Source organism: Cucumis sativus, chromosome 3 (genome assembly GCF_000004075.3).
Source record: "Cucumis sativus cultivar 9930 chromosome 3, Cucumber_9930_V3, whole genome shotgun sequence".
In the NCBI taxonomy this organism is placed as follows: domain Eukaryota; kingdom Viridiplantae; phylum Streptophyta; class Magnoliopsida; order Cucurbitales; family Cucurbitaceae; genus Cucumis; species Cucumis sativus.
In genome coordinates, this window is record NC_026657.2 from 38,882,874 (window position 1) to 38,895,731 (window position 12,858).

General features: G+C 29.7%; 2 protein-coding genes across 2 annotated transcripts; both read right to left on the bottom strand.

Moving 5' to 3' along the window:
• Window positions 1–1,002: 1,002 nt before the first annotated feature.
• LOC101210083 (pre-rRNA-processing protein TSR2 homolog) lies at window positions 1,003–4,688 on the bottom strand. The gene is made up of 6 exons (XM_004136227.3): window positions 4,516–4,688; window positions 4,371–4,431; window positions 3,952–4,165; window positions 2,811–2,899; window positions 1,800–1,913; window positions 1,003–1,552 (listed from the first exon to the last, which is right to left on the bottom strand). Exons 3-6 carry the CDS (start codon window positions 4,139–4,141, stop codon window positions 1,364–1,366), a joined length of 582 nt encoding a protein of 193 aa, XP_004136275.1. The 5' UTR covers window positions 4,142–4,165; window positions 4,371–4,431; window positions 4,516–4,688; the 3' UTR covers window positions 1,003–1,363.
• Window positions 4,689–6,700: 2,012 nt separating this feature from the next.
• LOC105435032 lies at window positions 6,701–7,492 on the bottom strand. The gene has a single exon (XM_011654262.2). It carries the CDS (start codon window positions 7,444–7,446, stop codon window positions 6,913–6,915), a length of 534 nt encoding a protein of 177 aa, XP_011652564.1. The 5' UTR covers window positions 7,447–7,492; the 3' UTR covers window positions 6,701–6,912.
• Between the last annotated feature and the right edge of the window lie 5,366 nt (window positions 7,493–12,858).

The window sequence follows — 12,858 nt, forward strand, 5'->3', positions numbered from 1 at the left end:
ATAACTCATCATCCGAATTAAACTAGATTTAAACTTTATAGATGACATCTAAAGTTTCAAACTCGGACCTTAGACTTAGAGATGTATATTTTTTTGTACAAGAACCCCACGGTCCCCTCCCCAATAGTTTTTAAAATTATTACGATAATGGTCAAGATAATGAGTAAAATTCAAATGATTTTTTTTGTTTAAATTCGAAGGGGTTCATAACGAACTAATCATATAATGATAAATTTAGCTAATTAGAACTTCTCTTGGTATTGATTTGTATTTTTAATGGTTCATTCGTTATATAATAAATAAATAAAACAAAGAAATCCATAGGAAACCGATTTCCAAAGATAATGATAAGTGTAAGGATGGGGAGAAGCTATCCCATACCCTATAAACATCACCACAACCTCTTTATTTATGTCAATAATGGCTGTGGTTATACTATTAGAACAATTTCGAATTTGATTTCCTCACGTTAAGGTAAGGTTTTTCATTTAAATCAAATGTTATAATCTTTTGAGAATTATTTCATTTAAATCAAATGTTATAATCTTTTGAGAATTATAGTTTAATCTAAGATGTGCTTACCTTGAATAGTAAAATTAGATTATTGAACCAATGAAAGGCACAACTACTAGGAATGAGAATAAGAGACTGAAAAATCGAACCAACTAACCAAACCGAACATAGTTGATCGGGTATAAGGGTTCGGTTAGAGTCAGTTTGGAAAAAATCAAAACCAACAATACTTCTTAAAATTTTTAAAGACTTGAACAATCTATAGACTGATCAACCGACCAGCAACCGATTTGTACTCCTCTCGACATAAGGTTGGTTTGAACATTTACTAAACCAACCATAGTTGGTCTGACAGAGATTGGTTAGAAAACCGACACTAACTGACTGATAGGGGCTACAATGATGTAATTTAATTGAAGTAGTCTATCTATAATTCCATCACTAAAATAAGATTAGCACATCTCAATCAAACAAAATTGCCACCATCCATTCACCAAGCTCCATCCTACTTTTATTCTAAACCTGAAAACGCAGTATTCAACTATGGTTGGATCAAGACCCTCTAGCCCTATTGTCTTTCTCGATCAATTAACAAATATATCAACCAAGAATTCAAAAAAGAAATGACTCGATGTACATGGAGTATCCGAAAGGATAAATATGATACTTAAAAAAACAATAGCGTAATGGCAGCCTTTATGATCTCTCAAAACATAAGCTGAATTCTAATATTATATATTTATATATATTATCACACAAAACAAAATTGATTGCTCATGCACAGTTTGAAGAAGACGGCAAAGGGATTCATGATTTACTTGGATAAATAGAAGACATTGAGAGGTTGGTACTAATTTCTTGTACCCCTATTTCTTCTTGATGTGACTTGAACCCATCCATCTTCAGCTTCAGCTGTAGCCTCTGGATTGAGCTGAGGATTGGCAGGCCTGGATTGCGCTGGTTGAACGGCATCCACCATCATATCATTTCTATTGACATCTTCTTCTACGTCGTCGTCGTCATCGTCATCACTCTCAGCCTTAAAATTCATCAATGTCAAGATTAGAAGATATTATATATAGCAAGCAAATGTTTGTGTTTGTAGTATGAATGACATTGTCAAAAATATGCAATTCATGATCCATAATAAGCTGATGCGGGAAACTGCAAAAGTGGGCAGTAGTAAGGGAATAAAAAACAACAACGCTGATCTGTACTCTCAAAATCATACTATTGAACACAAAGGTCCTTTTCAACAAAGTGGATCTATGAAAGAATTGAGCTACCTGATTAACGTGAGCATGGGCAACTTGAGGACGAGGGGATTGCCTTAACCTTTCAATAGAGCTAAAGTTACCATCTACACATTCCTCATGCATGATAATCAATTTTTCAGCTACCTGCGTTATTAAAGAAGAAACACAAGCAACAAAAAATCTGTTAACAAGAGTAAATAATCAATTCTTGAAGGAGGCTAGAAGATGATAACACGTTTCACTCTTCAGAGTGGATGTTAAATAGAAGATGAAACATCATGATCTCACTCCATGGATACTCCCACCCATCCTCATTTTCTCCATCTGTTTCAATTCAGGATCTCATTCTTCTACTTCAACCAAGCATTCTAATATAAGAGGAAAAGAGCAAAAAGGAGAATATGGAACTGGTACTAAATGTTACTGGACAAATCTATTAGAAATTATGATTATTTTACAGTTACCTCAATACCTCCTACAGAAGATTGAATATGACTACAAAGAAAAGAAATTCACTTTTAGCTTAGATGGAAGAGGTTATTAGATGGAAAATTGACGAACTACATAGGGTTCTGTTCTACTAGGAAGGTATTTATACAATCACCACTGTCTTCCAAGCAATATCTTCGAAGGCCACAACCATAACAATAAATAGGTAAAATTTTGATAGTATTGGTAAGTTTTTGATAGTATCTCAAGCTATTCCAACCAAAAGCATCATGCCATGAGACTAAGAGTTGGGTTGGAAGTAGAATTTTAACGATATTTCTGCCTCCATTTTCACAAGTCACGTTGGGAAGGGAACCATCCAGAGTTCATTTGGGTAGGAAAAAACCATCCATCAGCAGTAGTTAGTCATAGCAGCTCACAAAAATTTTCAATAGTATCTCAGACAAATATTTGTGTTAACTTATTCTTATGTAACAGCGGGCTATTTCGTCATGTGAAACAACAAAAAAAAAAAAGAAGAAAAAAAACCAGTTATGAGACAGAGAGCATTCCCCGAAGACTGAAAAGGACTGAGAGGGGTATAAACTATACCTCCTCAATGCTGCCATCGTCAACCTGTGTACTCAATGAAAGCATAGCTTCATCAAGAATTATTTCTAAATCATCAATATATAGTTGCTCTGCAAGATAAAAATTATACATCTGTTAGATCAAGATAACAAAATCCTAAATATGTCAGACTCACAAAATACTAAGTTCTACTTCTACTATAAATCAACAATCATTAGCTGACCAGGGAATATCAAGGACATCTTTTAGGAAGAGAATTAAAGCATTAGCTGGATTTCTTTTAGGGTTAAACGCTTAGCTGACCAGGGAAGTAAAAAATAATTCAGAGTATCTGGATTTCTTTTAGGAAGAGATTTAAAGCATTAGCTGACCAGGGAATATCAAGGACAAAATACAAGCTAGAACCTATATTTCTTCAAAACTTGAGGTGCAGCCATAGCCCTTTGAGGCTTAAGTGTGAGGAGCCAAAAAAGAGCATGTTAGGCGGAAAATATAAATACTTCATTATATATATATGAAGAAAATATAACTGCAAATAATAAAATGATAACAAGTTCAAATAAATGGAGCTGTTCTTTCAGAAAAAATAAATGCTTTTTAAGAACATTCATCAGTTTCTTTCTTAAAAGTTATAAATTCTTATTTAAAAATTAGTAGAAACAGAGTTGAAGAGCAGCATTTCAGGCACCTTCATAAAGGGAGTCATGTCTCGGCACACGCCTCAGAGAAATTATCTAAACACTTATCTAGCCATTTAATAAATTCCCATTCCAATGTTTACAAAAACTCTAAAATCAACAATTCAACTCAAAAGGTTGAGCTAACACTTCCCTTCGCTTAGACCCAACAAAAGGAAATCAATAATAAATGAAGAGAATATCATTTTAGGGGGCTGAACAGAACCTCCCTGTACCACCTGATCATGTACCATTTTAAAACACCAATTCATCTCAAAAGGTTAAGCTGGTAGAAGAAGTTAAATTTAATATAATATCTAACATAAACTACTTCTCCAAAGAGTTACAACAAAGAAATACTCAATTGCTTGCAAAATAAAACACTACTGAATCCGAGAAACTGGTCAATCTACAGAAAGACTGAAAGAGAAACAATGCACGAAGATAGGAACCAAGATTATCCAAGTGGAAGGGAGTAAAATTACCTTTGTTCTGAGTAAACCATGTGAAAATTTCGGCGCATAATAGTTCGACTTTACGACGAGAGTCACGACCACCCCACTCATTTTCCACGGCCAACTGAAGAGCTGACCAACGAGATAAAACCAACCCGATACCTTCCTGGAACAATGGAAAAGCATGAGCTGGGAGAAGACGGTTTCCCCCACCTTCCATCTCTCCGCCTCCAAGCGTTTAACCCTAAAACCAACGAAGTGAGGAATTTCGTAAGAAGAAAAAAGAAAAACCGTGTGCAACGAGTTTACAAAGAAAATGAAAAGAAAGAGAGAGATTCGACACATAATTGCTCACTTCATACCAAGAGTGAGACAAAGAGATCAAATCTAGAACAAGCATTCAATTAACAAAGCAGAACCTAAAAACAAAAGTACTACGAATAACAAACCTTGAAGCGTGTTAATGAAATCGAGAGAGAGCTGCCACTACGATTCACAGGGTTTCACAATCTACAAAATAAATTGCGAGAGGCGGATGAGCCGAGAGTTGTGACAGAAAAATATAAGGGGGAGAGAGAGAGAGAGAGCTTTCACCAGCGTGCGGCGGTGCGGACTGCAATTGATCAATGGCAGACAAAGACGGAGGCCCGACGGTTGGCGAGTGGCGGGCGGCGATCAGAGGTGGAACAGTGGCGGGCGGCTGAAAAATGCAAAACTGGAGGGTGAGGAGAGGAAAACCTAAATTTAATTTTCTTTTTATTCACACTATTTCAAGCTAATTTATTGTAGGAGTAATAGTTTATAATTTTTTAAGTATTACCATTGATTTAGAATGTGTTTTAAATGTTTTGGATAGTTGCAAATTTAAATTTAAAATTTAAAATAATTAAGTATATAGCAACATTCTAAACAAATTATAAATATAGCAAATTTTGTCAAATTTTATCCATGATAGAAGTCTATAGCGATGGTTTTGTTATACTTGCAACAAGTTTTAAATGTTGTTATATATTTAATTATTATTGTTAAAATGGGTTTATGAATACACGAATTCAATAATTTCGATCTTAAATTAACAACAATAGTGTTTTTGAAATCCCGTTGGAAATTGGTTCAGTGACATTTTTATATAGTTTAACCTATTAAACTACTGTTTCGTTATCAAAGATATCGGTCATGCGTATATAGACAAATAATCATTATCAAGTTTATTAATAATATATAAGCAAGTGTGTATGCTCTATAAACGAGTGCATCAATATCAAATTTATTTACAATACATCACTCCATTATACAAGTAATATAAACCATTGCATTGCATGTCAATTTTATAATCAATATAATAGTAAGATTTATCAATAATCTAAAAAGTGCATCGTTATGAAGTTTATTCAATAGTACATCGGTCAAGTCTATTAGTTAAATAGGTCAAGTTTACAAGTAGTATAAGTTAAATAGGTCAAGTTTACAAGTAGTATAAATGAGTGCACAACTAACAAATATGGTAAGTATATCAGTTAAACACGTACATATACCTTATATTAGGTAAGCGTATCAAGTGTACATAAATAATTTTTGATGCAACAATCGCAATAATGTAATGAAAAATGTTTAATTGCATGCATTAAAGGTTGTATTAAACAAGAGTTTGTTTTTATTGAATTTAAATTAAAATAAGTTAGATATTTTAATATTCAAATAAATGGATATGCTATAAAATTTTAAAATAAGAGGATAGAACCATTTACTCTATATTTGAAAAGTTTAAAATAAGTCGATAGAGAATCATTAGTTCACACGAGTTTTTTTAAGAACTTTAATAACTTTGATTTGTGAAGTTGAATTTGTATTGATGTTGAAACGTGCGGTTGAACCTGTTTGATGTTTTTGATGTGATGTGATTCGATTATCTAGAACTTGATCCTCTAGCTCTTTGGAGAATTGTCTCTAAACCTACTAAATTAAAAAAATTCAATACATCTCCTCAATTTATAGAGTTTGGCTTTACGGACTTCAACTTGGTTGGTCCATGGACTTGATCCATGAATTCAATCACGTGGGTTTTTGTCCTATTTAGCTTTTAGTTAAATTAAACTTATTTTTTGAGTCAAATGAACTTAGCCTCGGTGAATAATATTTAATTGGACCAAAATCATTCACTTCATTCAACAATTATAACGAAAACATCGTATTTGAATGGTAACCATTTGTAGTTACTATTTGATTGTTTTTTCTTAAATATTAAGCTCGTAATTAGTTATTTTAAAATTTTCCAAATTTAGTAAAAAAATTCAATTTTTTATTTATTTAAGAATGATTGAATTAATAAATCAAAGAAACAATAGAATTTAATCTTAAAAATAAAATAAAAATTTGGAAACTAAATATCCTAGTTGGATAACTATATTTTATGTTTTTCCTTTCAAATTTTTTGTTAGAAAAACATTTGAAAATGAAAAATAGGAAAAAAAACTAATATATATCTATATTATATAGAAAGACTGTAAAAATAATTTTTACATTTGACAAAATATTTATAAATGTAATAAGTTTTGTCTTTTTTTATATACATTTTTGAAGAAATTCTATAAAATAAAAATAAAGTAATAACGTAAATTTTATTTTTCTCAATTAATAAAGGTGAGAGATTTGAAGCAATTACGTTTGGTTTAAACAATACATAATTATCATAAGTGTTTTGTTTATGAAACGTTGATATAAAATAACTATGTAGGTTTCTCTTTTACCTGTGTATGTATTTTTTAATTAATAGCCAAAATTAAAATTCCAAAACATAATCATAAGAGATAATCGTAAACCCTTTCTTCAATCTTCACCAATCTCCCGTATGATTTCAATTCATATTTACACAAACAAAGTCTTATCAAACCCTAACCATCTAAGTAATCGAATCTGTTTAAATGGAGAAATAAAAAATGAAGAAATCATAAAATCTTAACGAATCTTCAAGACGTGTTCGATTGATTCTATTCATCCATGCACGTTATTCCTCTGTACAACAGTTCTCGAACGCATCAAAACCTCTTGAAATTCCATCCTCTTCAGTCTATGCCGATTCAGAAACCTCGACCAAAACCCTAAGTCAGTATTATTACTCTTCTTTCCACAATCACTCTCCGTTGTCGTTATTCCTCGTTTCAACCTCGCCATCGTTTTACTCTTCTTAAAGATCGAAGACGCAGAAAACACAAAAGCCGTCTTACGACGAGGATGATGATTATCCGAATTGTAATAACCGTAAAGCTTCGGCGAAGAGGAGGAAGAAGAAGAAGCAGAGGAACAAGAGGAGTAATAAGAAGAGGAAGAAGAAGATGAAAGAGAATTGGAGATCTTATTACGCGATGAAGCGGCGGGGGCGATAATTCTCGAGAGCTTTTCGGTTAAACACAAAGAACAAACGCCGGGAGATTGGTGGTGATTTGGATGGCGTTGGCAGTGGTGGTGGCGGTGGTTGCGGGTACGGCGGTGGTCGACGTCGGATTTGGAAGAGTGAAAGTTGGCCATTGGGGGGTTTTTGGGTTTAAGGAGGATTTGTTGGGGTTTGAAAATATAAAGAACGCGGCATTGCTTTGGTGTGGGCTTCATATGAGGTTTCTTTGGAACTTCTAAGAAACAGAGTGAGGTTTGACGGTAAAAGTATGATCTGGACAAATGGAAGCTTTTAATTGGCTGAAACTTTTCTTTTTTTATTTTATTTTCCGCCGCTATGAAAGAAAAGGAAAAAAATAGTTTTTTTTTTTTAAGAAGGCGGCGTGGAAATTCAAAGGAAATATGAAACGACTTCGTTTTTGGGAGTTGGAGTGAAGGGGAAGGAAATTTTGAATTGGAATCTTTCATATACTTTTCTTGCAAAAAGGATTTGGAATTTTCAAACATTTTCTTCTTTTTAGGTTAAAATATGGTTTTAGTACGTAAACGACGAGGTAACGAGATAAGAATCAACAAAAAGCTTATTTGAATGACTCTAATTCAATGATTTCATTTAAAAAACAATTCATCGATATAAACAAAAACAAACCATATATTGAAACTCAACAAAAAAAAAATCAAAGATTTGTAAAAATTATGAGTGAGTCTAGTTAAGAGATCCAAAAACCGAGTAAATCATAAATAAGTAGAGGTACGATGGAAGTTCGTTTGAAAAAAAGTTTAAAATAACCATGTTTTTAAAAGGTTTCAAAGACTTCAAACCGACCCATAAACGATAGTGATAGTGTTTAGAATAAAAAAGAAAAAGATTGGGAATTAGAATAGTCGACTCGAAATGGAATTGGTGGAGAAATTTGGTAGGAAAAGGGAACAAGATGCTCATCCTTGGTATCCTTTATGTGGTCTTTTTTTACTCTTTTTTTTTTTTTTTCCTTTTATGAGTGTTCAATTTTTATTTTTCTTTTATTCAACTTTTTTCTTTCTCTTTTGGAGCTTATTTAATCCAGTCTTTTATTAATTCAGTTACCACATCAAATTCTCCACTAACATTTCTTAGGAGAAAAGATTATAGTATATCGTATGCATTAAGATTTAAAATAAAAATAGTTTGATTTGGTTTTTGGTTTTATAAATAAATAGGAATTATAATTTAAATAGAATATTATTGATTTGGTTATGCAAAAGGAAAAGAGAGAGAAAATAGTAAGAAAAGAGAGTTGTTTTATTTAGAGAGAAATGGGAATTAGGAAGAAAAGAAAAAGGAGGTTTGGTTGGTGTGAGAGTACCGACGTGGAAAGACGAGAGTGTCAAAATAAAAGAGGCGAATTAAATAGGGATTTTCCCACTTCTTCTTTTTTTTTTTTTTTTTGTTTTAAGAAACAAAGTTCAAAGTCAAAGAAAACCATCCGTCGGTTTTGGAAAAACTCCCAAATTCTTTGTTTTCCCCTTCAATAAAACGTGAAACCACCACTCAAATCAAAAACATTTTCCCGTTTTCTTACATTTTATTCCAAATTCTATCCCAAATAAACACTATTTACGCTTTATCATACAATTTTATTACATTTTATTTTTTCATAAATTATAAATAGTTTGTTTATCGATCATTTTCTTTCTTCTTTATTATTTTCAATTTTAAAGACTTGTTTTAGAGGGTGATGTTGAATGTTTATAAAAAAAATTTATTTTACTCGTTTTCGACTTAGGGGCAGAGCCAAGCAAAGGGCACACGTCCCCCTTAATTCATTCAAATGATACTAATTATATATACATATTTAAGTTTTAAATTATCCGATTTAAAATTTTAATTTTGTATTTAATAAATCATAATGTTTAATTGGAATTTTATGGGTTATAATTGTATTTTTAAATATGTTGATAACAAATAATGAATAAAATATTTTGAAAAACCATACTAAGTAGAAGTTGAAAATGAGGAATTGTACTTTAAAAAAATTGTTTAAGAAACTATTGTATATATTTGTAAAAATAATCATTTTAAGAATGGAAAATTACAAAATATTAAAATAAGTATTCATAAAACGTTTATTAATCCCTGCCAATGCAAGTCGTAGATAGTAATATAATTTAAATTTTTGCTATTTGTAAATATTTTAGTTTTTGTTCCAAATACCCGTTTTAAGAATTTATTTGTATTTTTATTTTATTTATTAAATAGCGTAATAGTAATCAATAGTTTTAGAACTTATAATAAATTATTGATTATATAAGTTAACATGAACATAATTACTCTTAGGTTATATTTTTGCACATCGACTTCATTCCTACATAATTCAAATTTAATTTATATATTTATCAACAAAACTTCATATTTTCCCTTCAAATTTACAAATTTTGAACGTCTTAACAAAATTTGAGAAATTTATAACAAATTAGAGATCTTTATAATTGTTATTACTGTTTATTTAAATGATAAATATAGACTTTTCAAACATATTATGTATTCCAATATTTGACTAAGATACTATAAAGAGAAATATCTTAGCAACTTCATTTGCACCAAAGTCACGTCCACATTTATGACTTATGAACACTTTCTGTCTACAAACCATAATTAATAATTGAACTTTTGTGTTTAAACCAAAAACCGAACTACATCTAAGAAACTGTCGGGCATCCTTTGAAACGAAGAGTCTAAAATCATAACCATCATCAATAAGTCAATAAGTCGATTATATTATGATTCGATCAAGATTCATCTTTATTTTTCAACAAATAAAAATAATCACAACTATCATAACTTCGATCAATGAAAATAGTCATTCAAATAAATAATGTATATTACCTACATTGATTATTTGACACGTCATTAAATGATTTATTAATGTATTACACATTTATATCTCTTGTATCTCACACAACTTTTAAAAGTTGATTAGGTGATAGAAAAATGAAGGTAATAGTAGAAATTGTTGTTGTTATATTTTGAGGTGTTTATAATGAATAACAATTTTATGAATAATATAAAGAGTGCATTTAAATTATATTAGTGTTTATATACATTTTCTTTTAAACACTTTATTTAAAATGAGTTTAAAATGTAAATATTTTCTTTACATGTTTGGTTATATATTTTTATATACATAACTTTGTTTAAAAACCTATTTTCTTATTCAAATTTGAGTGAGTTTTATTTTTTTAAATTGATTATTTTTCAATCTTATTTTCTAAAATGCATTCTCAAAAGTCACCCAACACCTCAATTTTTTAAAAAATTTAAACACATTAAAAGGTAATCCAACATTTTAAATAAATTCTATCCAACATTTTAAATAAATTCTATCCGTAGTGATAAATCAATATTTACAACATGGTGATAAACTCTTAACCGATTTTGCTATATTTACGATTTAAAAAAAATATTATTATATACTTAATTATTACATTTCATAGGTTCTATTTATTTATTTGGTTTGGATTGGATATGATGGGCCTTAATGGGTTGTGAATAGTAATTTGCTGTTGGGCCGTACGTTTATTTGGGCCCAACTATTTAGGTGCAACAATTTTATTAATTTTTTCAATATATATATATAATGAAAAGACGTCAAAAAGTGATTCATTCCCTAATTCGTGTTTTTTCGACTTTATCATTACACTAATTATTTTTCATCTTTTTCTTCACATAATTAATTATATATTATCTTTTGCTAAAACCTTTTAAATCTCAATTACAAAAGGACACGTACACTAGTTTTCAACCTTTTATAATTTGAACACATTCAACCAAAATCTATGCACCTAATTCAACTTACCTATACATCCAAATTAAAGATTTCATTCTCATCATGTTATAATAATAACAAAATCATAAATATCATCGTTTCTTTTGTCGCTATAAAATAACGATAAATTTACAATATACTTAAATTGACTATTAGTTATCCACTTAAAAGTTGGAAAAAAAAAACATTTATAAAACGATAGATAATGAGCTATACGACTCATTCAAACGTTCAATCACAAGTTATCATGTGATTTTTTTTATATATTTTTATTTTAATTTAAATAGATACACGTAGAAGAGGTTAATCCAAACGTTACTTTTAAATTATTTTCATAATGTAACCTTCCAATCCATTGATTAGAGTTGAAAGAGATGGTGTCATGTGAAATGGAGAGTTGAGTACACATCTTTCTGCCAAACAAAAGAAAAAGATAAACATTTATTTGTATATCAATTCTTTTGCTATGTTGTGGTCCAAAAAGCCTTTTGATGAGATTTTGTACCTTCAAAAGTGCTTTTTTCTTCAATCTTTCTAATTTACTTTTTTTTTTTTGCTTAATTATATAAAAAATTTCAATCAAGTTTGTGTTTGCGTAAAAAACAACTCTAAACATTTTTAAAAATTTCAAATATGCCCTTAAACTTTTTAAAATTGTACGAGAACAAATTTATCGTAAAAGTTTCATTTCAAAAACACATGTGAACTAAAAAAAAGTTTTAAAAAAAATACTCAAGTTATGACAGTAAAAGTTTGAAATATTAATAATTATAGAAACCCAACTTTCTTTTTAAAAAATATTTAGGTGCATTTTGGATTTTACTTATGTTCGTGTGGCTCGTTTGAATCTTTAATCACAAATTAGCACGTGACAACTTTTATTCTTAGATATTATATTAAATTCATCTTCACCTATCAACTTAAAAGCTTTTAGATTGAATTTATGACCTAAGAGGTATTAGTTCAAGTCTCTGCAATGTTATTTCCTTCTCGTTTGATATCTATTTTCACCCGTTCAATCTTTCAAACCTTTTTTTTTTTCATATTTCAAGCATGTAAATGAGAAATAGTTTTAAATTTACTTGCTAAAGCTTATGTCGTTGTAGAGAGGTCGCATCTAAAATATTATTATGATTAATTAACTCACAATTTTTACTAGGTTGTGGTCCAAAAAGCTCTTTTGATGAGATTTTGTACCTTCAAAAGTGCTTTTCCCCTTCTTTCTTTCTTTCTTATTGATTTATTTTTTTACTTTCATGTCATCTCAAAAGTTAACATCTCCACAAATGTTTTAGTCCAATTATTGAAATATATACTTAAAAGGATCTTTAAACCACAAAAGAAAAAAGACGATGTGTATTAACCAAATTACGAATTAGTATAAAGTTATCCTAAGGAGACTACATGATTAATTACATCAAGTAATTTTAATATTGTTTTCTCCGAGTTTACAAAACTTATATTTTAGTTGTTTTCTATATATTTATACTACAATCACTCGTTTTAAAGATAATTATGTTCGAAAAAATAAAATAAAATTTGCTAAATTACCTTATAATTAGAGACTGTTTAAAAAATAACAAAATATTAAAACTATTTAAAAAATACAGCAGAATTCATCAAACTCTTTCTACGTGTTTTTTGACTGAATTTCGTAAATAGTTTTAATATTTTACTAATAATTTTCATTTCTTTTTTTAATGTTGTTATTATTATTTTGCAATTTATGGGCACATGAAAT

Coding starts and splice junctions, on each gene's coding strand:
- LOC101210083 (XM_004136227.3), bottom strand. CDS start 4,141: ATGGAAGGTGGGGGAAACCGTCTTCTCCCAGCTCATGCTTTTCCATTG. Junction 2,900..3,951: donor ATGGTTTACTCAGAACAAAG/GTAATTTTACTC, acceptor TTTATCTTGCAG/AGCAACTATATATTGATGAT. Junction 1,914..2,810: donor ACGATGGCAGCATTGAGGAG/GTATAGTTTATA, acceptor TTAATAACGCAG/GTAGCTGAAAAATTGATTAT.
- LOC105435032 (XM_011654262.2), bottom strand. CDS start 7,446: ATGGCCAACTTTCACTCTTCCAAATCCGACGTCGACCACCGCCGTACC.